Below are 25,949 nucleotides of genomic sequence, written 5' to 3' on the forward strand. Positions count from 1 at the left end.
GCTACCAAAGTGACCTTCCTATGTTGAAGGTCTTACCATGTTATTCACGCCTGCACTCACAATAAACTACAGTGGCTTCTGGCACTTTACTCACCTTCACCTACCATATTATTCAGTGACACTGGCCTCCTTGTTGTTCCTCACACAAGATACTCTATCTCTGGACTTCATGCATTTTCATTAGCTGCCCTTCATGCTTAAAATGTTCTCCCTCCACACCTTCACTTCCTGGTTTTTCTGGTTTCCTTCAAATTTCAGCTCAAATATCGCTCTCTACAGGAAGCCTTTCCTGCTCCCCCTCCTCCTTATGTTAGCACCTTCCCTCTGAGCTCTATCCACAATTGCACATATCTTGCATGTACATATTTGTTTGTACATCATCTTCCCCCATTAGACTGTGAGATCCTTGAAAAGCAGGGACTATTTTTTTACTTTCTTTGTATCTCTAGGACTCATTGCCTCACCCACAGTAGGTGTTTAATGAATGTTTGCTGACTTGACTTTATTCCATGGCCACATGAGCCTTTAATTTCATCTTTTTATCTAGCTTTGCCAATGTGTTGGGTTTAAAGGTGTTAGCTCAGTACAAGTTTATTTTGCATTTTTTCAACGGGGTAATTGATAATTTGTGTTTCCCATCAGTTCTAGACTTTAGCAATAACTAAGTGGTTCATATATTTGACCACTTAGGGATTTGGGACTGGGATTTCCTGTAAAATCATCTATTTCTCAGAGATTTAGCATGTCATTATTTCTCAGAAATATTTATGGCAAAAAAAATTCTAGTTAGTTGTGGATTCATTGATTTTTTTTGTACAAAAGCTCATAGAATCACAAAATTTCAGAGTTGGAACAGACTTCAATGTTTATCTCCTCAACCTATATCCGAAAAAAAGAGTCTCTTCTAAAACTTGGTGGTCATTCACACTTTAAAAGACCTCAAGAATGGGGAACTCCTTATCCTCAAAAGCAGCCCATTCCACTTTGGGATGTTAAGCTATTTTGCCTCAATTTGCCTTTTTAGCAACTCTGGCCCATTAGATCTAGTCATTTCCTCAAGCCAAGAAGAAGCAGAATTGGTCACAAAATTATGAATTCATCATAATGAATCAATCCTCTACATGAGAGTCCTTCAAATATTTATATTAAACTACATCTTACTTATTGGCCATACTTTATACATTTGTATATAGAAAGACATCTGAGACCCTGTCATCTTCCAGATATCTCAACAGCTATTCTTCCAATGTTACAGTCACTCTTTTTGTTATCCAGTTTGCATAGGCAGTTTCTTTCTTTTCCCCTTCCATTTTTACTTTACAGCCTTTTTCATTAAATTTGCAAGACTTCAGTCAAATACATTCATACTAGTCCTTGTTAGGTACACTCCTGACCAGCAGTATGTCATTCATATAAAATATAGAAATATAATTGCTGTCCAAAAATCCAAATTGCATTCTCAGACACCATATCACAACACTTGTGCCCTAAGATCTTTACTTCCTTGTCCAAATCTTCATGATTTTTAGTAAAGTTTTCTAGGTTCTTTCTTTCTCTGGTTTCCACCCTGTTTTTAATCTGCTCTGAAGCCTCTCTTTTGGCCCTAAGCACTTTCCTCTTTCCCTCACCAAGTATATTTAACAAGGAACCTCAGGCTGGACCAACTGGTTAATAGGTCTAATGGCTCTTGCTCTTGCTCTCCCATCTCTCATCTCTCTCATCTCTCACTCTCTCATCTCTCAGCTCTCTCATATCTCTCTCTCTCTCTCTCTCTCTCTCTCTCTCTCTCTCTCTCTCTCTCTCGCAACCATGAGCTCACAAATGGGGGCCAGAACAAAACTCAGGACTGCTCTTGTCCTTTTGTAAAGAGCAAGGAATAATTTTTCCACATACTCTCCAGATTTTCTCTGTAGCTTTTGTTGCAGCAGACCATCCTTCCTACCTCTCCTATTTATTATAGTATATTTATTATAGTAACTGGTCAGCTAGCTAAAGACAGAAATATTCCTTCAGAGTCTTCCCTTAGAATTTTTTTGAGGGGTGGTGCAGTAAAGGCTTCAGACAAAGCATTTAGGAAGTGAAAGAACAGCTAGAACAAGGAGAAAAGGAAATGTCTCATTCCTCCTGGGAAGAAGGAAGAAAGGAAGGAAGGAAACATTTTATTAAGTGCCTGCTATGTGCCAGGATAGCTAAACACTTTACAAATACTGTCTCATTTCATCTTCACAACAACCCTGTGAGGTAGATCCTAATATTACTATCTCCATTTTACAGTTAAGGAAATGACGGCAGACTCTGAGTTTAGAGTCACAGAGCCAGCAAGTGTTTGAGACTGGATTTTAACTCAGATCTTCTTGATTCTAGGCCTCGTTCTCTATTCACTATACCACCTTCCTGACTCCACAGCGGAGTAGAAGAGGATCAGACACAGAGAGACAGAGGTACAGAAAGAGGCACAGATGCAGATAGACATATGTATGGAAATAGATGCAGAAACTGAAAGAGTCTAAAGAGACAAGCAGAGTTGTAAGGCAGACAGATGGTGAGTAACAGAGAAACGGAAAAATGCAAAGAGGTAAAGATACAAAGAAAGAAAAGAGAGGTTCTGAAATAGAGAAAGACATGGATAGAGCAAGACAGAGAGAAAGAAAGAGAAATAGAGAAAAAGAGGCATGGAGTTGGAAGAAATGAAGATGATTGAAGCAAAGGTGCTAAAGCACATGTAGTGAGATAAATAAAGACAGCAAGAGATAATTATGATCTGTTCTTCCTCACAGATAAGATCCATGCCCTGGTTTAGTTCCCCCATTCTCAGCACCTTCAGTTCCTCACTCAGATCCCCATCCCCCCAACCTTCACTCAGTCTCCCACAAGAACAGAAGAAAGGGAACTTCCTGGTGTGGCCATGGCCCCTGGGGTTTTCCATCTCATTTTTAGCACCGAGGGCACTGAGGCAGAGCCCCTACCACCCCTTTCCTGGGAGTAAAAATAACATTGATGACTGAATTTAGTGACTACCATTATTCTAGGATCTGCCTCTCTCCAATTCCTACTCCTCTGTTACACAAACAGGTCTAAAGCTAGGGAACAAAGCCCTGGGAGGTGACCTATCCCAAACTATCCTGATGCTGACCTCCGTTCCATAGACCTCTGATCATCCTCTTTTTTTCCAAAAGGAAGGGCTGATGAGGTAAGATTCAATATTTGGGGACCATTGTGGAAACTAGGGTATCTAGGTTCATCCCTTTCCCCATTTCTTGAATTTTTTTCACTATCTCCCCTTGTTTTATGGAAGGGGAAGTTTTCAGGTGATGGAAGATGAAGTCAAAACCAAGTCTAAGGCTCCCTACTTCCTTCTGCTATGGATCTTGGGTGAAAAGACAGAGATATGACTATACAAAGGGGGAGAGCAGTCATTCCAAGAGCTATGGACCCAGAGTGAGGGAGGAAAAAGAAGAACATCCAGAAGTTGATATCAGAGATTCAGTTTGAGATTTTCCTGTTACAGAGACAGAAAGTACAGTCTTGGCCGACTTAGAGAATGGAAGTGGGCTGGGGTATATGCACGAGAGAGAGAGAGAGAGAGAGAGAGAGAGAGAGAGAATTTTGATGTAAAGGACTAGAGGTTTGACAAGTAATAAATGTAACAACTAATGTTACTGAGAGATAAGAAGACTGATTAGATAGGTTATGGTAGACTCCTGTTATAGAGACAGAGATTAATTTGAAACTCATGGATGTTGCTGAGCTGACATTAGAGATCCAGGTTCAATCTCAGCCTAACCTATGTGCTGTTTCAGGATTTGTCTTGGTGTTGTTCCTGAGCTGCGCTGAGATCTAAGAGCTATTCTTGAAGTAAGCTAGAGCTGCCCTTGCCCTGAGCTAAGCTAAGAACAATTCTTATGATGGGCTGCATGCCCTTCCTGAGCTGGGGTAGAAATTGTTCCTGAGCTGGGTTTATTTGGACAATGCTTCTCAAATGAGTTCTGGGTACTTTGGGTAGAGAAATGAAGTGTTTTGTGTCAAACTGAACTAGGCACTGATGCTAACATGGTCCAGGGGATATTCTGAACTAGACTGTGCTAGAGGTTGCTCCTGGCTGGTTTGGGCTGGGAACTCTTCCTGTGCTGTACTTGAAGCATTCATGATCTAGTCTGAGGGCCATTTCTGTGCTACAATGAAGTAGGATGTTTTTGTGCTATACTAGAGGCTTCTCCTGAGCAGGGAACTGTTCCTGTGCTGGGATTTTCCAGAACTAGGTTGGGAGATGTTGTCTGGAAGCTATATCTCAACTGGAGACTAGGGACAGACCTTTATTGGACTGGTCCAGCAGCTATTCCTGGACTAGACTAGAGTGGACTAGATTGGGGACTGTCTAGGAGCTGGTTCAGAACTAGTCTCGTAGCTGTATCTATGACAAACTGTTCCTGAGCTGATCTATAAGTTGTTCCTGAACTGATCCTAGAAATGTTCTAATGCTGGGTCGGGATAGTCTAGGTTGGGCCTATTCTTGAGCTGGCCTGGAACCTGTGCCTGAGCTAGCTTGAACATGTCCCTGGGTTGGATTTTGAGCTATTCCTGAGCTAAATTGGATCTTGGTCCTGAGTTGAGCTGGGTACTATTCTTGGCTAATCTAGTTGTTCCTTAACTGGGCTAGGAGCTGCACCTAGTTAGCAAAAGGGTGTGGTCCTGGGGCTTTGCACCCAGTAAGACTTAATCAAAGGCACTTGATTACTTTAGTATTCTAAAAGAGAAAATGGTAAAAAAAAAAAAAAAGTCCCACCTTAATTAATAATTCAGAGGCTGTTCTTGAGCTGTCCTGGGACTAGACTGGGGTAAAATGGTATGGTTGCTCTTCCTAAAATGGGTTGGAGATATCCCTGTTGTGTTTAGAAGCCTTTTCTGGGCTGATTTGGGCTGGGAAGTGTTCTTATTCTGGGTTTGGTTGGGCTCAGCTAATGACAGTCCTGAGTTGGACTAAGAGACTTTCCTGGGCTAGCTAGGTAGGATGGGGTGCTCCTCCTAAACTAGGTTTGGGGACTGTTCCTATACTGATTTGGGAATTATCCCTAAGTTGGACTGGTCTGGCCTGGGCTGGGCTAAGGGATGGTCCTAAACTTGACTGGGAACTACTCTTATTCTGTAATAGACTAGCTTGCAATATTCCGATGATGGGATGGAGAAATTATTCTTGGGTTATGCTTAATGGGTGTTCTTAAGGTAGAGTAGGCCCTAAGCCTGAGCTGGCCTGGGAGTTCTTCCTATGCTTAGCTGGGGGGTGGGTGTCCCTCGTTCCTGGGATTTAATAGGAGATGCTCTTATCATGGTCTACAAAGCTGGACCTATGCTGGGTTTTGTTAGAGCCTGTTCTTGTGCTAGTTTGGGAACTACTCCTGTGGTGGGCTGGGCTGGGGTAAAAAGTATTCCTGAGCTCTACTTAAGCTGCTCCTGGGCTGATTTGAGCTGGGCTGGGCTAGGAGCTGTTCCTAAACTCAACTAGCAGCTATTTCTATGCTGGACTTTGGTCCTAGCTGGACTGTGGGATGTTTCTTGCTGAGCTGTATTCATCTACTCTTGGTCTGTTCTATTCTGGGGATTGTCACTGAGCTAAGAAGAGAGTTCTTCCTTAGCTAAACTATGAGCCACAATTTTTGGCTCTATTCAAGGCTGGCATCTGGGAGCTCTTGGGCAACAAAGATATAGTGAAGCAGGGACCAGGCTAGAATGTGGGGAGAGAAAGAGCTAGTCTACAAGGGTAGAGGTGGAGGAGGAGGAGAGATAAAAGCCCAAGTTGGAATGAGTGTGTGGTGAGGGTGGAAAGAGGGGCTTAGACAAAATGATGGTTGAGGTAGAAAACAAGTCCAGAGGTATGGCCTAAGTTGGTGTGTTTGCCACCCAAAGATTAGAGTATCAAGGAAATAGAAAAGGTTTGCTCTAGGAACTGAGAAGAGGAGGGGAGAAGAAGTCAGAGACAATTCTAGTCCTAATTACAACCACTGAAAACATGCTGCCTATATTCTGATCTTTGGAGTTGTGAGGCATAAGATTTAGAAGTTCCTTGGACACGGTGGCCAGGGGTATTAGTATGAAAAGTACAGAGAGGGTGATTAACTTCCATCTAAAACTTTAATCAGTATTGGGGTGTAGTAAAGTAAGCAGGCTCAATTCCTTTTGGTCCTCCCCTCTCCCACCCCAGACATACTCAACACTCTTTAAGGGCTCCACAGAGCCAAGCAAGATGGGGAATCAGTGGATATCATACACTAAAAAGTTATTTAAGGACAGTGGGAGAGGTAAGAAGTCAGAACTAAGTATAACACTTGGATTTGAGGTGAAAGAGATATCAGTAATCAGCCGAGTGACTGGTACAGTGACCATTTCTGGACTCCTTTCCTACCCTCAGCCACGAGCACAGCTCCATCTGTCTTCCCCTTGGTTTCCGGCTGTGATCCCAACTTTGAAAGTTTAAGTTTCCTGGGCTGCCTTGTGTCTGGCTATTTCCCTGAGCCAGTGACTGTGAGCTGGAACCCGGAAGTCTTGGATGGGATAATCACAACTTTTCCAGCTGCCTATGATTCCACATCTGGACTCTATACCACTACCAGCCAACTTGCCATCTCAGACGGGAGTTCCCAGGAATTCACCTGCAGCGTGGACCACTTACCTACTAGCACCAAAATCGAAAAACATGTCTCTACAGGCCCTACAAGTAAGGAAGGGGCTGGGGTGATGACAGGAGATGCTTTAGACTGAGATAAGGAAGAACTTCCTGACAGTGATGAAGTGAACCTCTTGAAAAGCAAGAGTGAAAGATATAATAGTCTCCTTCTTTGGAGACTTTTAAGAATAGACTTTCCTATCAATATGGGATGGAAGGAGGAGGATGAGTGGGAATTACTTCCTGGTATCCCCTATATTTCCCATCCATTCCCTTTTCCCCCAAAGTCCTCTTAGTTTGGGCTTCTCTCAGATGGTTTGTTTTCTACTTTTAGAAAATGGCCCTGTGATACCACCCACAGTAAAGCTCTTCCATTCATCCTGTGACCCACGAGGAGATGCTCATTCCACCATCCAGCTGCTCTGCCTTGTATCTGGCTTCTCCCCAGCCCGTGTCAAAGTAACTTGGCTAGTGGATGGACAAGAAGCTGAGAACCTCTTCCCCTACACAACCAGGCCCAAGAGGGAAGGAAGTCAGACCTTTTCTCTACAAAGTGAACTCAACATCACACAAGGCCAGTGGACATCATTGAAGACCTACACCTGTCAAGTCACACACAATGGCAGCATCTATAGAGACAATGCCCAAAAGTGTTCAGGTAATAGCCATGTATTGTCACACAGTTGCACAGTCACACAGATAATCATGGTCACAGACAACTCAGTTACACACAGAGACACAAACATATAGTCATTTAGACAAAAACATAAGCACAGATCAATCACAGATACAGGCACACAGACACACCTAATAGGGATAATTTGGGTTTATAGTTTTGGGAGGCTTCAGAAGGTCAAGGATATGGAGCATGAAGCAGTTGGAAGTTGGGCTAGAAAATAGGCTTAACCTAGAGGGAGCTGTATAATCCTACCTTCCCTAACTGGACATAAGCATGGGAGTACAAACAAACAGGAGAACTTACTCGGGACAGCAGGGTGGAAGAAGATGGTCCATTCACTAATCATTCAATCCACTCCCCACAGACACTGACCCACGGGGCATCAGTGCCTACCTTAGTCCACCTAGTGCCTTTGACCTTTACGTCAGCAAAGCACCCGTGCTCACATGCCTGGTAGTGGACCTGGCCAGTGCAGAGAATGTGAAGGTTTCTTGGACCCGAGAAAGTGGAGGTACCGTCAGTCCAAGCTCACCAGTGGTGAAGGAGCAGTATAATGGCACTGTCACAATAACTTCAACCTTGCCTGTCCAGACAGATGACTGGGTAGAGGGTGAAACATATACTTGCCATTTGGAACACCCTGACCTGCCCTTCCCCCTCATCAGGACCATCTCCAAGGCTCCAGGTAAGAAGGGGGCAATCAGCAACAGCAGAAAATATTTATTAGCCCTACTATGTAATAGGCACTGGACTGAGCTCTGGGAATACAAAGAAAAGCAAAAATATGATCCCTTCCCTCAAGGAGCTGACATTATAATAAGAAAAGTAATGTGCAAACAAACAGTGTAAGTGGAAGACATTAGCCATAAGAAGGTCCAGGAAGGACCTCTTGCAAAAAAATGAGGTTTGAGCTATCTTGAAGGAAGTCAGGGAAACCAGGAAGCAGAGGTGAGAAGGCAGAGCATTCTAGGAATAAGGCACAGTCAGTGAAAAAGCATAAAGTTGGGAGATGTTGAGTGCTGTGTATGAGGAACAACAAAAAGATTACAATATTTGGATTGTAGAATAAATGGAAGGAGAATAAAGTATAAGAATACTGGAAAGTTTAAAAAAAGGTAGGATTGTGAAGGGCTTTAAAAGACAGAAGACTATATTTGACTAGAAATAATAGGGAGCCATTGAATTTTGTTGGAGGTTGGGGTGGTGGGGTGGTGACATGGTCAAACTTGTACTTCAGACATGATCACTTTGGCAGTTTAAGGGAGAATGGACTAGAGTAGGGAGACCAATCAGAAAGTTCTTAAAGTAGTTCAGGTGTGAGGTAAGGAGGGCCTGTAACAACATGGTGACTGTGTGAATGGAAAGATATTAATATATAAGTTGTCAGTAGAAATGACAAAACTCTCTGGTCATCCTGTACCCATTCAAGTTCCCTTCCCCCTACCACAGACATCAATGGGTAAGAGAAAGTAGTAGAAGATTCAACATAGTGGAAAACATGAAAGCTTTGGGAGTCAGTGTTTGGAATGAAGGGCTCTCTTTCCCAATCAGTTTCTGAGAATTTGGGGAAGATTTGGGGGCGGGGAGGATCAAAGGGCTGGGTGGAATCATCTCGAAAAGACCCATAGATCCTAATCTACATGGTTTCTTCTGGTCCCTCACAGGCAAACGTATAGCCCCTGAGGTATACATGTTCCCTCCATCTGAAGAGGAAAAGGGAAACACTGTCTCCCTCACCTGCCTTATTCGGGCCTTCTACCCTGCTGACATCACTGTCCAATGGCTGCGTGATAACAAGGATGACCACACTGGACACCATACTACCACCCGGCCCCACAAAGACCATGGACCTGACCCTTCCTTCTTCCTCTACAGCAGAATGGTTGTCAACAGGTCTCATTGGCAAGAAGGCCATACATTCACCTGCCGTGTGGTGCATGAAGCCCTACCTGGCACCCGCACCCTCGACAAAAGCCTGCATTATTCAGCTGGTAATTGACTACCCTGACCCAGACCTTTATCCCTTCTCCTCCTCCCTATCTCCTCCCTTACCTCCTCATGTGGGGCCATTCTGGGCCCCTAGAGGAGGATATATCTGTCTTGTGTCTAAATACCCCAGCAGTTGACCCAATAAATGTATATGTCCGTGTCTACATCAGAGCCAAGTACTGACGTGTTCTTGGTGGGGGGTGGGGGTGGAAAGAAGGATAATGGGAACAGTGACTTTCTCTGATATCAGGTGGGAAAGGATTGTAAAGAGTCCTCAGGGCCTGATTTAGGTGATTTGTGAAGAGCCCACCCAGGAGGTTATCTATAATAGGTATTACAGGTGATACCTGCATTGGAAGAATGGTTGAACTAGAGAGATCTCTAAAGTGCCTCTACGCTTCCAGAACCTGAGCTTCTCAGATTCTATAGCTTTGACATTATTATGGCAGAGACAATGAGGGGTCAGTGAGGGCAGAGAGAGTCTATGGTTGGCTTATGTCTTAATCAACCCACTGATCACCACCCCTCAGGACTGATGTACCCAGAAAATTTGTAGTAGAAAATGAAGGAAGTAGACTCCATTAGTAGAGGTGAGCTGAGGCCTAGAAAGTAGATATGGCTGACAGGCCCCTTAGCCTTCAAGAGACATTGAGACAGGGCTTGTGTTACTAAGAGAACAGACGTGACTGTTATATATTATATAAACACACACGACTATTCACACAAGTACACACAGACATCCACTCACATTCACACATGGATACAGATGTATTCTATACTCACACATAAACAACTCATATTCCATGACACTTTAAGGTTTGCTAAGCAATTTCCTCACCAACAACTCTGTGAGGTTGGTAGTGTAAGCATTAATACCCCCATTTGGCAAACAGGCTCAAGGAGGTTGTGACTCATACAGTTTTGAAACCATATGTCTTCTAAGCTAGCTGGATCTGCTAACCGGGTAAGCTGAGAGGGCAGGTTTTCACAAAACCCAGGGTTGCCATGAGGACAAAATGAGATCATATTCATAGAAGCCCTTTAGAAACCTTAAATGCTAGATATTATCATTATTGTTATTAATAAAACTTTCTATTAGTGTCTCATTCACATAAACACACTGGGAACCCCCAAATTTGCACAGAAAACAATGTCCCTTATTATGCACTAACTTTCTTGAGACAAACAAACTCTTCTCCTGTGCCCTCAAATAAAAGATCTCGAAGAAGATCATGGGCTTCTGATGCCTATAGAGAAACAACTCAGAAATAGCAATACATACAACAGATATCAATGCATTCTTACAAACAAAACATACTAGTAACAGTATATGGAAATCACATGTTCACACAACCACAGGATTGTACACACAATCACCTCCATACAATCATACACAATCTGTGCAATTATATTTGCACATATATGTATATCACTATTAACACACACCTGTAGACATACATATATTCATACAAATAAAATAGCATGCATTATGAAACGTGTACAAATAATTACACACATTTACCATCCTTCTCAGAGACAGATGTTTTTGTCCTCAAATAAGCTACATACACAGGCATTCATTCACATTGTACTACTCACACTAACATACATACATGTTCACATCCTCTGTGTCTCCTCTTCAGTCCCATTTTCATCCATGAGATCAACAGGCATGATCTCACCCCATCTCCCTGCCCCCTTCCCTACTGGGGCTGATGCCAAGGCCTAGAAAGACACTCAGAATTGAGACAGGCCGCCCTGAAGTATAGTCTCCAGATAATTGCAGCCAGTTCCATTTTGAAATTTGCCCTTCACTACTACCCAGAGCATTTTGAAACTCCTGTGGTAAGAACACCCTCACTCTACATACAAAGCCCTTTCCAAATCCCTTCCAAATGTCAGAAGGAATAGTATATTGCCTTTCCCCAGCCAGCAGCAGAAAAAAAGGAATCATTGATTCATAACCTGAGCCTGGGCCTTATAGTCTCTCCACTGGCCCCGAAGCCCCAAGAGAGAAAAAAAATTAGATTTCCTTATTTTCAGTCCTGGACAGCCTCTGCTGTGGGAAAAATAGGGAAGAAACAGACCTGGATCCTTGGGAGTTTACAGTCTGAGAAAGACAGAGGCAGACCCAGTCCCTTCCCTCTGGAAGGTTACCATCCAGATTAGGAAAAATAAGACAGAATCACACACTAAACACTTAGTAAACACCACAGAATAATATGTATGCTTCCAACTCTAAATCCTAAAGGAACTCAGAGAAAGAAAAAATCAACCTATACTAAAATCATTTAATTCATGAAAGGCTTCTTAGAAGAGGTGAAACTTGAACATTTATTTAGTACATATATACTGAGCACCTACCATGTACATAGCACTACACCATTCCTGGCACCAGAAGGACTGGTAGTTTATGGATGTTGGAAAAGGGAGGGCATTCCAGGTAAAGAAAACAGATTTAGCAAAGTCACTAGAGATCCTTCATTTCCTGCCTCCTTCCTCCCTACAAACATACATACAGTCTTGGAGGAATACCAGAGGGACATGGAAGAAGGAATCAGCATATGTAAAAATTAGAAAAAGAAAACATGGAAGGAGGGCAACAAAAAAATGGTTAGGGGGAACTGCAAACCCTATAATAGGAATAACTTGAAAGAATTGTGTGTGTTTAGTATGGAAAAGGAAAGATCTAAGACATTGTTCTTGTCAATTCTGATTCTTCTTTGTCATTTCCCCCAGCCCTGAGTACAAGCTTCCTGAAGGTAGGGCCCTGGGAACATGGAACACAAAGATTAAGGCTGGTTATATTTACAAATTGATTGGTATACCTTAGAGCAGTTGTTTCCAAGTTTTTCAAATATGAAGACTCCTTTTTAATATCAAAAAAGTCATTGACACCCTCATCCATATGACAGCAGTTTTTTTCACAATGCATCTTTTGCTGTAGCCAAATAAATGTGAAAACGATGATTCTTGGCTCATATTCACAGATCATTTATAATAATTTTATAGTCCTTCATATATCTTAAGCCCACATTCAGGAACCTCTGAATCATAGATCATTAGAACTGGATGAGTCCTTAGGCTGGAAGGGTCTGATATAGTTCAACTGCCTCATTGTATAGCTAAAAGAATTGAGGGTCAGATAAGGAAGGTAATTTGTCAAAGATCACACAATGGAGCTAAAGACCAGAATTTCCCCTTCCTCTTTCCCCTCTGCCCTTCCAACTATTATCCCAGTCCACAGGGATCTTTTCTTATTACTCTGTCACTTAGTTTATACTGATGGAGAACTAAAGATATCCTTCTTGTTATTGTTATTTATGTGTTGTATATGTGTGTTCATATTTATTGATCATGTCCTCTGCACCTCACTGAATGCTGTCAAACTTGACCTTGCCCTCTATCCCTAGATTCACAGTCTGCTGTAGCTCCTAGAGTTGAGAATAATGTGATAATGAGATAGGACAGTCTGCATTTGAGGCAAATATGTGCGAGTAGGGGTATGCTGATAAATGTTTAACTAGTATGCATGATACACTCTTAATTTTAAAGCATTGTTAATATTTTCCATCACTTTCTTAAGTCTGGACAATCAACAAAATAACAAATCAAGGCCTAATTTGTAGGATTTGCAGTAGATGTTCACATGCTAATTTGAGCTGGCTCCAACACAGTCTTGTAAGTCCAAACTGTGACCTCCTCAGGCCAGTGGCTATGATTTCTCTCATTTCCCAAAAAGTAAGACTTATGTGGGACTAGACACACAGAACTTCTAAGTACTTCTTGACAGATGGATTGACACCCTAAGGACGGGAGAAAAGGCTGATAACTGGGGCCAGGTAATATCTTTGCCCAGGGAACAGAAGGGTAAGAAAGATAAAGAGGAGAGGAAAGGGAAGAAAAAGGGAAGATGAATTGATGAACCTCTTGCCCCTGCAGATATGAGTCATGAGGACATATGCACAGAAATGGAGAATGAGGAATTGGATGGGCTCTGGACAACCATCTATGTCTTCATCGTCCTCTTCCTTCTCAGCGTTTGCTATAGTGCCACAGTCACCCTGTTCAAGGTCAGACAACACAGAAGGAATTAAAAGGGAGCTCCTTACATGGTGATCATTGTCACTAGTCCTTATTCTCCTCATCTTATTCTTCCCCTCCCATCACAGGAATGTTTCAACAAGGGCACCTCCAGGAAAGTTCCAAGATGAAAAGCTGGGGGGAGGAAGGGAACATAGATGAAAGAGGAGTCAGGGATCCTGTCCTCAGGGAGCTCCTACTCTAAGAGGAAAGATAGCATCTAAACTTGCCCTTAGTTCTCAAACTTGTCATAATCCTCATTGATCTCCTATCTCCCCATCTCTCCTCCTAACTCCCCATCTCATCTTAGGTGAAGTGGATTTTTTCTGCAGTCCTGCAACTGAAGCCTGGGACCTTTCATGACTACAAGAACATGATCCAGCAGGCCACCTAGACTTCAGACTAGGGGAGCCCCTGCCCCAGGACTCCATGGGGGGCAAGTGTACCCAGCAACATGAAGATCTCTTCCCAAGTGGACAAATGCCTAACATAATTGGGTCACTGAGTTCAAGACTTCTTTCCCCTGTACCTTAGGCCATAAAGTTTCCCTAACTTCTAAAACACACGCTGTCCCTAGGCCTAGCCTAAGGACAAGAAATGAGGTCCCTTAGTGTAAGGCTTCCTCCTGCCTTGGGTCCAAGATGAGATGTGCCTAAGCAGGAGTCAAGAGCCACAACTCTAGTGGGGTTCATAGCATTGAGTCTGTCTGAGTCAGAGTCTTAGAGCTAGGGGAAATCGCACAGACATAAGCCACTCACCTTTCAGAGGAAAAAATGGAGACCTAGAGAAAGGAAGTGACTTGTCTAAGCCTCATAGTAAATTTGTAGCAGATTCAGAGAGGCCCCTATCCCAGACCCAAAGACTAGACTGTTCAACTGATCTATGGCCTTGATGGACCTTCCTGCCCCAGCCCCCCATGCCGGAATCCTAGGCCATCTCCCTCTGTCCCATTCTCTCATTTCCTTAGGAATGGCCTCATCAGGCCAGAGTAGGAACTATGCAACCTTAAATGAGGATGTGTTACAGAAGGAGACTGGGTGAAAGGATATGTGGTGGGCCACTTCAGGGCACTCCCACCCATGAGGCCCAGGTGTCCTTCTCTGACTGATTAAGACCCTGAACCTACTAGATCTCAATCCAATTCAAACCAGAGTCCATAGGCCAGCTCAATCAACAGTTCAGGATGGCACAGAGAATAGTCCAGAAATCAGAGCTCAAATGGTTGTGTGGTATATGGGAAAGAGCCCTTGGATCAAAGGATCCAAGTTCAAATACTGCATCTGATACTTACTATTTCTGTCACCCTAAGCAAAACGCTGAGCCTCGCTGCGCCTTGGAGAAGGTAAGACTAGATGATTTCTAAGGTCCCTTCTATGTCAATGATCCCATTCAATAAATACAAGAACATAGTCCATTCCACACCCCAAATCTTAGAATCCAGTCCATAGCCTAGAACCAAGCTCAGATTTAGGCCATAGCATAAAAACTAGCCCAGAAACCTAGAAACCAGAGACCAGCTTAGAGCTCATCTCTCAGAGCCTTGCCCTGCTCCTTCTCTTGGATCAAGTCTACTATCATTGCAAATATAAATTCTTGTAGCCAAAGCAAAGTCATCCAATTGCAGCACATCCACAACCAGCTTTATTTGTTCCTTGCTTCTCAGCCTCATTTGTTGTGGGTCCCCACACACACATACACACATAACACCACAGGGTCCCATTCCACTCCTCCTACTCTCCCCCTGACACAGCTTCCTCTATGAGAGAATGACCCCTGAACCCTTTTGTTGGGACAAGAAAAACAACTGTTCCTATGACTCTGAGAGATGATTTTCAAAGTATCCACTTATTCATCTCTTTCTGGCCAAAGCAATCTTTTAGCAAAAAAAAAAATCTGTGTTTCTTCCCAGCTGGATCCAAAGCTCAGAGTCCACCCCAATCTATGCTCTAAAACAAAAGGGAGGAACCTTTGGGCAAAGCTGGGGTCAATTAGGGGTGGGGACCATCAAACCTGGAAGCAGATATTGTCTCTCTGTGTTTGTCGTTGCAGCGAGATCAGAAATCTACACTTGGGCACCCTTCCTCTTTCAGGGCTGATATTGTTTTCCCTTTTTATCTTAATAAAAGTTACTTTCTAAAGTCATGGAATATGTCTTTCTTGCTGTGGGGAGTATCTAATAATGTTTTGACTCAAGAATTTTCAGTGGAATGATTGGATTCTGTAAAATTATTCTCACTGAGAGGAGCTGACTCTGGCCCTTGAACCAGGAAGGTCATTGGGCTAACGGTTCTTATGACCCTTTGTGAGGAAATTGGTATTTTTGGTGAAGCTGAGTCAACTAAGGCTGAATCCACAGGATATGAAAGAAGTAAGAGTCAAAGATCACATCAAATTTTCAAACATGGGAGACAAGGTGATGCCACTGACAACAAATGAAAAAAGAAAGGGAAGCCATTTTAAAGGGAAAAATAATAAGTTCAATTTTGAACATGTTGAGTTTGAAACAACTAGTGGGACCTACAGATAGGGGTATTTTATAGACAATCAGAGATTTGGGCCTTGATTTCGACAATTATAGATTTGAGTCATTTGCATTAAAATGATCTTCAAAACTTGATAATAAATAAGAGTCCCAAAAGAGAGAGAAGAATGTTAAGGATAGAACCTTGAGGAACACTGCAGTTAGGTTGAGGGAAAAATAAATAGCTAATGAAGAAGACACAGAAGGAGCTTTTGGAGAGGAAGAAAGAGAACTGAAATACCATGATGTTTCTGAAATGCACAAAATATAAAGAAGGAAATATTCAAGAAAATGAGAGGAAAAGGCCAGACTCAATGAAAGTTATATTGAGTTTTGAGAAAGCAATTTCAGTAAAATGATGGAGGGTGGGACAGAATTCAGATTCCAAGGTGTTAAAGAGAAAATGAAAAGTGAAGGAGATACAAAATGTAATACCCTAATGCTTCCTTCAACTTCTTAAATACCAACATTTATTCAACCACTGCTCCATTTCCCAACATTATTTCTTGCTCTGACTAAAGAGAGCTAAAATCAATTCATGTGACATCACACTGTAGTAGTAAAAAAAAATCAAAATTTGTTTAAAAAAAATGCAAGCTAAATAAGAAAAATCATGTCACACAGTATCTCCCATCTATTTCCTATACCACAGTTCTCAGGGTAGGGGATATGAGTCCACTTATTTGTTTGCCCTAGTTGTCTTTTGGCTCAGTGTTTCAAGCAAAGCATCCAAAAAAAAGGCATAATGACTCACGTGGTAGACAAATGCCATGAAGCCTGATGAGAATGTTTCTCCTAGCACTTTACTAGTGAATCTTAAAGGGTCTTCAGAGAGCTGCTACATCAAGATCACATACAATTTAACAGCCAGCATGATAAAGGAGCACAGAGCCTGTAATATATTAGTCCAAAAAGCAAAGGATATAAAAGAATAATTTACCTATCAAAACTGAGTATAATCCTATGGGGAAAGGGAGTCAAATGGACACCCTGGATTGAAGGGGAGAATAAAGGACTTTCAAGCATTCATGATTTTTGGACAACAAGTTTTCTAAAAAAAAAAAAAAAAGACATTTTTCCCCTGACAAGATTTCCTGACACCCAACTAGAATATCATATCATCACTTGCTACTCTCTGAAACATTGTGAGATAAAGTCATAACTAGGCTGTAGTTCTTGTTTAATCAATATCTTATCAAGAAACAAACTGATTCTTAGTCTCTAGATTTTCTTTATCTTCCTAGATTCCAAATCACTGATAAATGTGACTGTATTGAACATAATGCCTTTGACATCTTTCTTGATTACATAGTATGCACGCATTACAAATTTCATGTGTTGACCTCCTCCCAACCTTCCTTTTACTTCAAGGTCCACAACATATGAGGAAGAACCAAGATGACAAAGGAAAAACAGAGACTAGCCTGACCTCTCCCAAATTTTCCCTCCAAACAATTTTAAGTGATGCCTCAAAACAAATTCTGGAGAGGCAGAACCCGCAAAAGGATGGGGTGAAACAATTTTCCAGCCCAAGACAACCTACAGAGTTAGCAGAAAGGTCTGTTGCACTGGGGTGAGATTGGAGCACACCACAGGCCATGCCCCAACAAACCAACAGTAGGCTGAGTCAGCGGCAGCAGTGGCGGTTTCAAGACCTCTGAGTCCACAGATGGCAAAGGGGTCCAACAACTAGTCAGAAGGAGATAACAGGGGCCTCTTTGGTGGCATCAGGGGCAGGACCCTGTTGCGTTGTCCGTGCTTGGATCTGGTCACAGTCCTGGGTTTCAGTCCCAGGGTGAGGACAACAGAACTTGTGGCCATGGAGGAGCTGGGGCCCCGGTCACAGTTCCAGGGTGGAAAAAAAGTGTTTATGGTCACTCACAGACCAGAGCACAGGACAAGAGAGTAGTAAACATGCCTCTATCTAGATCATGTCATTTGGAAGAGCAAAAACCTTACAGATCCCCAGAATTATCTCTGAAAACAGCAGCACGAGAAAACTGAAGTTTAGTAGATCGCCTGCTATATTCCAGAAAGTCAAGAAATAGCCTGGAAAAATGAGCAAAGAAGAGAAAAATATCCTGACTATAGAAAATTACTATGCTGACAGGGAAGATCAAAAGACACAACAGAAGACAGAAAAGTAAAAACTGTTACATCCAAAGCTTCAGAGAAAAATATGGATTGGTCCCAGGCCATAAAAAAGATCAAAGAGGATTTTTAAAATAGAGTAAGAGGGGTGGAGCCAAGATGGCGACTGGAAAGCAGGGATTTGCATAAGCTCCCTACCATGTCCCTCCAAAAACCTATCAAAAATGGCTCTGAATATATTCTAGAACTGCAGAACCAACAAAATAGCAGAGAGAAGCAGGGATCCAGCCCAGGACAGCCTGGGTGGTCACTGGATGAGGTCTACTGCACACGGAGTGGAGGGGAGCAGAGCTCAGCATGGGAGGCAGCAGGACCAACCAGACCAGGAGCCGGGCAGGACAGGCCCTAACACCCTGAAACACTGAGCTGTGGCAGTTACCAGACTTCTCAACCCACAAACACCAAAGACAACAGAGAAGGTCAGTGGGAAAAGCTGCGGGGGACAGAGTTTGAGGTTCGGCCACTGCCCCAGGGGCAGCGGGGGAGGTGCAGCTACAGAACTACAGCTGCAGTTGCTTCCGGCCCCAGGCCCACATGGTGGGAGGAATTAAGTGGCGGATCAGAGCAGGAGTGCAGAGCCTGCTGAAGATTTGCGTCAGGTCCAGGTTGGTGGTTCTTCAGGAAGGAGGATTGCTGGTGTGGCAGAGCTGCCTGTATAGAAATAGCTCTGAAATCAACAGCGCATACCCTCAAGCTTGGAACAAAGTACTCTTTGCTCTACAAGCAGCCATACCCCGATGAAGTACTCTTTGCTCTACAAGCAGCCATACCCCGATGAAAAACTCAAGGGTCAAGTAAGTTGGGTAGGAACATGGCCAGGCAGCGAAAACACACCCAGATTCAGTCTCAGACTTTGGAATCCTTCTTTGGTGACAAAGAAGACCAAAACATATGGCCTGAAGAAGTCAACAAAGTCCAAGAGCCTACAACAAAAGCCTCCAAGAAAAACATGAACTGGTCTCAGACCATGGAAGAGCTCAAAAAGGAGTTGGAAAAGCAACTTAGAGAAATAGAGGAAAAATCGGGATGAGAAATGAGAATGATGCAAGAAAACCATGAAAAACAAGTCAATGACTTGCTAAAGAAGATCCAAAAAAATACGGAAAAAAATATTGAAGAAAACAACACTTTAAAAAATAGACTAACTCAAATGTCAAAAGAGTTCCAAAAAGCCAATGAGGAGAAGAATGCCTTGAAAGGCAGAATTAGCCAAATGGAAAAGGAGGTCCAAAAGACCACTGAAGAAAATACTACCTTAAAAATCAGATTGGAGCAAGTGGAACATAGTGACTTTGTGAGAAATCAAGATAGTATAAAACAGAACCAAAGGAATGAAAAAGTGGAAGACAATGTCAAATATCTCATTGGAAAAACCACTGACCTAGAAAATAGATACAGGAGAGATAATTTAAAAATTATTGGACTATCTGAAAGCCATGATCAAAAAAAGAGCCTAGATATCATCTTTCAAGAAATTATCAAGGAGAACTGCCCTGATATTCTAGAGCCACAGGGCAAAATAGAAATGGAAAGAATCCATCGATCACCTCCTCAAATAGATCCCAAAAAGAAATCTCCTAGGAATATTGTTGCCAAATTCCAGAGCTCCCAGGTCAAGGAGAAAATACTGCAAGCAATCAGAAAGAAGCAATTTGAATATTGTGGAAAAACAATCAGGATAACACAGGATCTGGCAGCTTCCACATTAAGGGACCGAAGGGCTTGGAATATGATATTCCGGAGGTCAATGGAGCTAGGATTAAAACCAAGAATTACCTACCCAGCAAAACTGAGTATCATGGTCCAAGGCAAAATATGGACTTTCAATAAAATAGAAGACTTTCAAGCTTTCTCAGTGAAAAGACCAGAGCTGAATAGAAAATTTGACTTTCAAACACAAGAATCAAGACAAGAATGAAAAGGCAAACAAGAAAGAGAAATCATAAGGGACTTACTAAAGTTGAACTGTTTTGTTTACATTCCTGCACAGAAAGATGATGTGTATGATTCATGAGACCTTAGTATCATAGTAGCTGAAAAGAATATGCATATATATATATGTGTGTGTGTGTGTGTGTGTGTGTGTACACGTATATGTACATATGTGTGTGTCTATGTAGGTATATATGTAGGTATATATATATATATACATATATATGTATATACACACACACACACACACACAAAGGGCACAGGGTGAGTTGAATATGAAGGGATGATATCTAAAAAAATAAAATCAATTTAAGGGATAAGAGAGGAATATATTGAGAGAGGGAGAAAGGGAGAGATAGAATGGGGTAAGTTATCTCACATAAAAGTGGCAAGAAAAAGTGATTCTGTAGGAAGGGAAGAGGGGGCAGGTGAGAGGGAATGAGTAAATCTTGCTCTCATCGGATTTGACCTAAGGAGGGAATACCATACACACTCAATTGGGCATCTTACCCCACAGGAAAGAAGGAGGAATAAGATAAAAATGGGGGGATGATAAAAGGGAGGGCAGACAGGGGGAGGAGGTAATCCAAAACAAACATTTTCAAAAAGGGACAGGGTCAAGGGAGAAAATTCAATAAAGGGGGATAGGTTAGGAAGGAGCAACACAGTAATCTTTCACAACATGAGTATTGTGGAAAGGTTTTACATAATGATACGCATGTGGCCTGTGTTGAATTGCTTGCCTTCTTAGGGAGGGTGGGTGGGGAGGGAAGAGGGGAGAGAATTTGGAACTCAAAGTTTTAAAAAGCTGACATTCAAAAACAACAACAAAAAAGAAAGTTTTTTCATGCAACTAGGAAATAAGATACACAGGCAATGGGGCATAGAAATTTATCTTGCCCTACAAGAGAAGAAGGGAAAGGGGGATGGGAGGGGAGTGGGGTGACAGATGGGAGGGCTGACTGGGGAACAGGGCAACCAGAATATACATCACCTTGGAGTGGGGGGAGGGTAGAAATGGTGAAAAAATTTGTAATTCAAACTTTTGTGAAAATCAATGCTGAAAACTAAATATATTAAATAAATTTTAAAAAAACAGAGTAAGAGAGGTAGAGAAAAAACTGTGAAAAGAAATGACAGTGATGCAAGAAAATCATGGGGAAAAGAGTTAACAGCTTGGTAAAGGAGGTACAAAAAATACTGAAGAAAATAACACCTTTAAAAATAGAATAAGTCAAATGGTAAAAGAGGCACAGAAATCCAATAAAGAGAAGAATGCCTTGAAAAACAAAACGTTCACTGAAGGAAAGAACTCCTTAAAAACATAGAACTGGCCAAATGGAAAAGGAGGTACAAAAGCTCACAGAAGAAAACAATTCCTTAAAATTAGAATTGGGCAAGTGGAAACTAATGACTTTATGAGACATCAAGAAACAATTTAAAAATCAAAAGAATGAAAAAATAGAAGAAAATGTGAAATGCCTTAGTCAAAAAACAACTGACCTGGAAAATAGATTGAGAAGGGAGATTTTAAGAATTATTGGACTACCTGAAATCCATTACCAAAAAAAGAGCATGGACAGCATCTTTCAAGAAATTATCAAGGAAAACTGCCTTGATATTCTAGAACAAGAGGGGAAAAAGAAATTAAGAAAGAGATCCCAAAATGAAAATTTCCAGGAATATTATAGTCAAATTCCAGAGTTACTGGGTCAAAGAAAAAATATTTCAAGCAGCCAAAAAGAAACAATTCAAATATTATGGAGCCATAGTCAGGATGACAGAAGATTTGGCAGTTTCTATATCAAAGGACTGGATGGCTTGGAATATGATATTCCAGAAAGCAAAGGAGCTTGGGTTATAATCAAGCAAAACTGAGTATAATCGTTCAGGGGGGAAATGGATATTCAGTGAATCAGAGGACTTTCAAGCATTCCTGATGAAGAGACCAGAGGTAAATAGAGTTTTTTACTTTTAAACACAAGACTCAAGAGATGCATAAAAGGTAAACAGGGAAAAGAAATTATAAGTGATTCAATAAGCTTAAATTGTTTGTATTCCTACATGGGAAATGATACTTATAACTCCTAAAACCTTTCTCATTATTAGGGCAGTTAAAAGCAGCATACATAGACCGAAGGCACAGGAATGAGTTGAATATTGTGGGATAATTATCTGAAAAATAAAATTAAGGAGTGAGAAAGAGGAATTCACTGAGAAAAGGGGAAAGGGAGAGGTACAGAGGGGTAAGTTATCTGACATAAAAGAGGCATGAAAGCTCTTTTACAGTCGAGATGAAGATGAGGAGAGGGAGGGAGCCCATGAACCTTACTCTCATTGGAATTGCTTAAATTGTTTAAAGAGAGCAATATACATTCAGTTGGGTATAGAAATCTATCTTACCATACAGGAAAGAAGGAGGGATAAGAGAAAGGGAGGGGAAACTGATAGAAGGAAGGAGGATTGGGGGAGGTAAAAGTCAGAAGCAAAATACTTTTAAGAATGGACAGGGTAAAAGGAGTATAAACAAGGGGAAAATATGTTAGAGAGAAATACATAATAATCATAACTGTGAAAAAATTTACAGCAAGTTTCTCTGATAAAGCCCTTATTTCTCAAATACACAGAGAACTGAGGCAAAGTGAATTGGTTCAGGACTTCAGATTCATTTCCACTTTTCATTAGAAGTTTAAAACTTTCAGCTGAACTTATATATGTTAGTGTCCAGCATGTAACATGCCATACATATCATAGAACACCTTCATCCTTTCTATGAGTATTGTTAGCCCTTCAAACTCACAGGGTTATAGAATAGCACATTTGCATCCATGTTAGTCTTCTATTGCACATAGTGAATATTAAATCATAGCTGTAATTAGTATCATATAATCCAATTAAGTGCTAGTCAGAATATGTCATTGAATGGTTATCTTTCTACAATTGAAATTAAGTTCCATAGACATAGTCTCAGAATTTGTCAATCACAGAGCACTCAAAGCCAAGAACTCCAACATGTGAATTAAATGTGAAGTCTCATTGTTCTCAAGTCCAACACTTGAAAACACAATAGACTTCTAATGGTCATTGCTTCCCTGGCATAAAATTTCTCTGAGGCCCAATGGTTGACATCAGTGTGCAACACAAAGAGCTTATTTAGATCTGCATATACCACCAACACTGGTGTAAGCAATTAGGCAGTTCACCATGTCTTCAAAATTCTGCTGGTGTTTCTCATCCTAATGATTGAGTCAAGTTGTCTTTTCCTATTATTATGATTCTGGTTCTTCTCAAATGTGTACCCTTCTTTGGTCCTCATAAAAATAATGATATATTTCTTTACAAATTTTCAACAGGACCCACCAAATCCTAGAAAAGTATCTAGCTCTAGAAAGTTCATGTGACCAGAGAACACAGTCTTCAATCATTTCAGGATAAGTACTCAGTCCTCTGTGGGGATGCTATATATGTCTCACGTACTTGACACATGTTCTGCAAAACTAAAACTTTCTATAAATCAGTAAGCACTTACTAAGTTCCTACTATGTGTCAGACACTGTTAGGAGCTGGAGATACAATGAAATATGGCTTCAAGAAGCTGAAATCTTAATGAGAGAAAACTTGTCAAGATATAAAGTGGGTGTGTGTGTGTGTGTGTGTGTGACACATATACAAAGTAGATGGAAGATAATCTCAGAGATGAAGACATCAGTAGTTAGAAGGACTGGGAAAGATTTCTTAAAGAAGACAGGATTTGAGCTGAGTTTTGAAAGGAGTCAGGAAAACTGAAGCAGAGGTAATAAGGAAGAGCATTCCAGGCAGCCAATACAAAGGCACAGAATTGAGATGTGCAGAGAATTGAGATGTACACAGAATAGTTCAGTGAACAAGGCACAGTAATTATGGCAATGTAGCTATAGTATAGAGTATTTGAAGGGGAGCAAAATATAGGAAAATTGGAAAGTTAAGAAGAAGACAGATGATGAACAACTTCAAATTTCAAACAAAAGTATCCTAGAAGTAAACAGGAGCCATTTGACTTTTATTTAGTAGAGGATCAGACCTTCATTTTCTAAAGAGAAAAATCACTTTGGCAGCTGAGTGGAGGATGGATTAGTGTGGGGAGAGACCAAAGCTATTATAATATAATATAATATATAATATAATATAATATATAATATTATATAATAATGAGGGTCTAAAGTGAGGTAGTGGCCATGTGAGTATAGAGAAGACATATATAAGAAAGGTTGTGTAGGTAGAAATGGCAAGAACTGGCAACACATTCAGTGAATAAGAATGAGGATACTGAGATTGTGAGCCTGGACTACTGGGGAAACTGGGAAGAGGACAATTTATTTGAGGGTAAAGATAAATGCCATTTTGGACATGTAGAGTTTGAGGTGCCAAGTAGATCAGAGGAGAAAGGCTAGTGCTAGATTTACAAATATGGGAATCATTTGCAGAGATGAAAATTGAATCCATTAGAGCTAGTGAGATCACCAAATGAGACAGCATTGTGTTTTTACCCACGGTTAGTGAGCACAACATCAATGAAGATACAAGAGACTAATAAGGAATATACAGCTCTATAAGTAAGAGAAGAATCAGAAGATGGAAGTTTCATGAAAAGAGAGTATATCCAGGAAGAAAGAGTAGTCAGAGTCAAATATAGCAGAGATGTCGAAGGACTTGGTCCCCTACTTTAGGACAGAGCAGTTTCAGTTGAGTGATGAGATCAGAAGCCAGTTGCATAAGATTGAGGAATGAATGAGAGGAGAGGAAGGACAAGCTCTTGAACTGAAGACAGGAGAGAAAGGAATCAAGGGTCCATGTAGAGAGGTTGGCCTCAGCAAGGAGAAGGGACATCTCATTATTAGAGACTAAAGGAGAGAGTAGGGGATTGCGTAAGGGTTTTGAGATGAAAAGAAAGTAAGAAGAGAGAGCTTGTGGCAAATGTTCTCTTTTCTCGGTAAAGCCCCTTAATAGAGAGTAAGAGAAAGTTATTAGGGGTTGCTTTGCACATGCCCAGAACACCTAAAATGGAGGCAGCCACTTGAAAAGAGCTCACAGGCAAGAGAGAGACTAATCCAATCTGGTAGTTTTGCCTTGTTTCATCTTTAAAATGCAGTCAGCTCCAACTACACTGCCAACAAAAACGCTGCTACCACTCATGTGGTAGGGAAATGCAGAATGACTTCTCCCAGGAGCAGGTCCCTGGTATTTTCCAAGTAGCTGTCTCCATTTTAGGTAATCTCCAGATTATACATACAAAGCAAGACCTAGTACATATACAAAATACATAAATGTAAAATATTAGAGAGGGGATAAGAAAAGGTAAAAAGTAGAAAATGCCACTTAAGCCGAGCTTTGAAGTAAACAAAAGGTTCTTTTTTCTTTAGAATTTTTTTATTTAATTTATTTAACACATTAATTTTCAGCATTGATTTTCACAAGAGTTTGAATTACAAATTTTCTCCCCATTTCTACCCTCCCCCCTACTCCAAGATGGCATATATTCTGGTTGCCCCGTTCTCCAGTCAGCCCTTCCTTCTGTCACTCCACTCACCTCCCATCCCCCTTTCCCTTCCTTTCTTGTAGGGCAAGATAAATTTCTATGTCCCATTACCTGTGTGTCTTATTTCCTAGTTGCATGCAAAAATTTTTTTTTGTTTTTGAACATCTGTTTTTAAAAACTTTGAGTTCCAAATTCTCTCCCTTCTTCCCTTCCCACGCACCCTCCCTAAGAAGTCAAACAATTCAACATAGGCCACATGCGTATCATTATATAAAATGCTTCCACAATACACATGTTGTGAAAGATTAACTATATTTTGTTTCTTCCTAACCTATCCCCCTTTACTGAATTTTCTCCCTTGACCTTGTCCCTTTTCGAAAGTGTTTGTTTTTTATTACCTCCTCCCCCCATCTGCCCTCCC

General features: G+C 41.3%; 1 gene segment (V, D, J or C); it reads left to right on the top strand.

Annotated features, from left to right (window-relative positions):
- Nucleotides 1–6,238: 6,238 nt before the first annotated feature.
- On the top strand, nucleotides 6,239–15,476 carry LOC118842031. The segment is given in 7 exon segments: nucleotides 6,239–6,293; nucleotides 6,404–6,709; nucleotides 6,993–7,316; nucleotides 7,702–8,022; nucleotides 9,002–9,328; nucleotides 13,269–13,399; nucleotides 13,720–15,476. Coding segments are annotated over 7 exon segments (1,548 nt in total).
- Nucleotides 15,477–25,949: the final 10,473 nt, after the last annotated feature.

Source organism: Trichosurus vulpecula, chromosome 3 (assembly GCF_011100635.1).
Source record: "Trichosurus vulpecula isolate mTriVul1 chromosome 3, mTriVul1.pri, whole genome shotgun sequence".
Lineage (NCBI taxonomy): Eukaryota > Metazoa > Chordata > Mammalia > Diprotodontia > Phalangeridae > Trichosurus > Trichosurus vulpecula.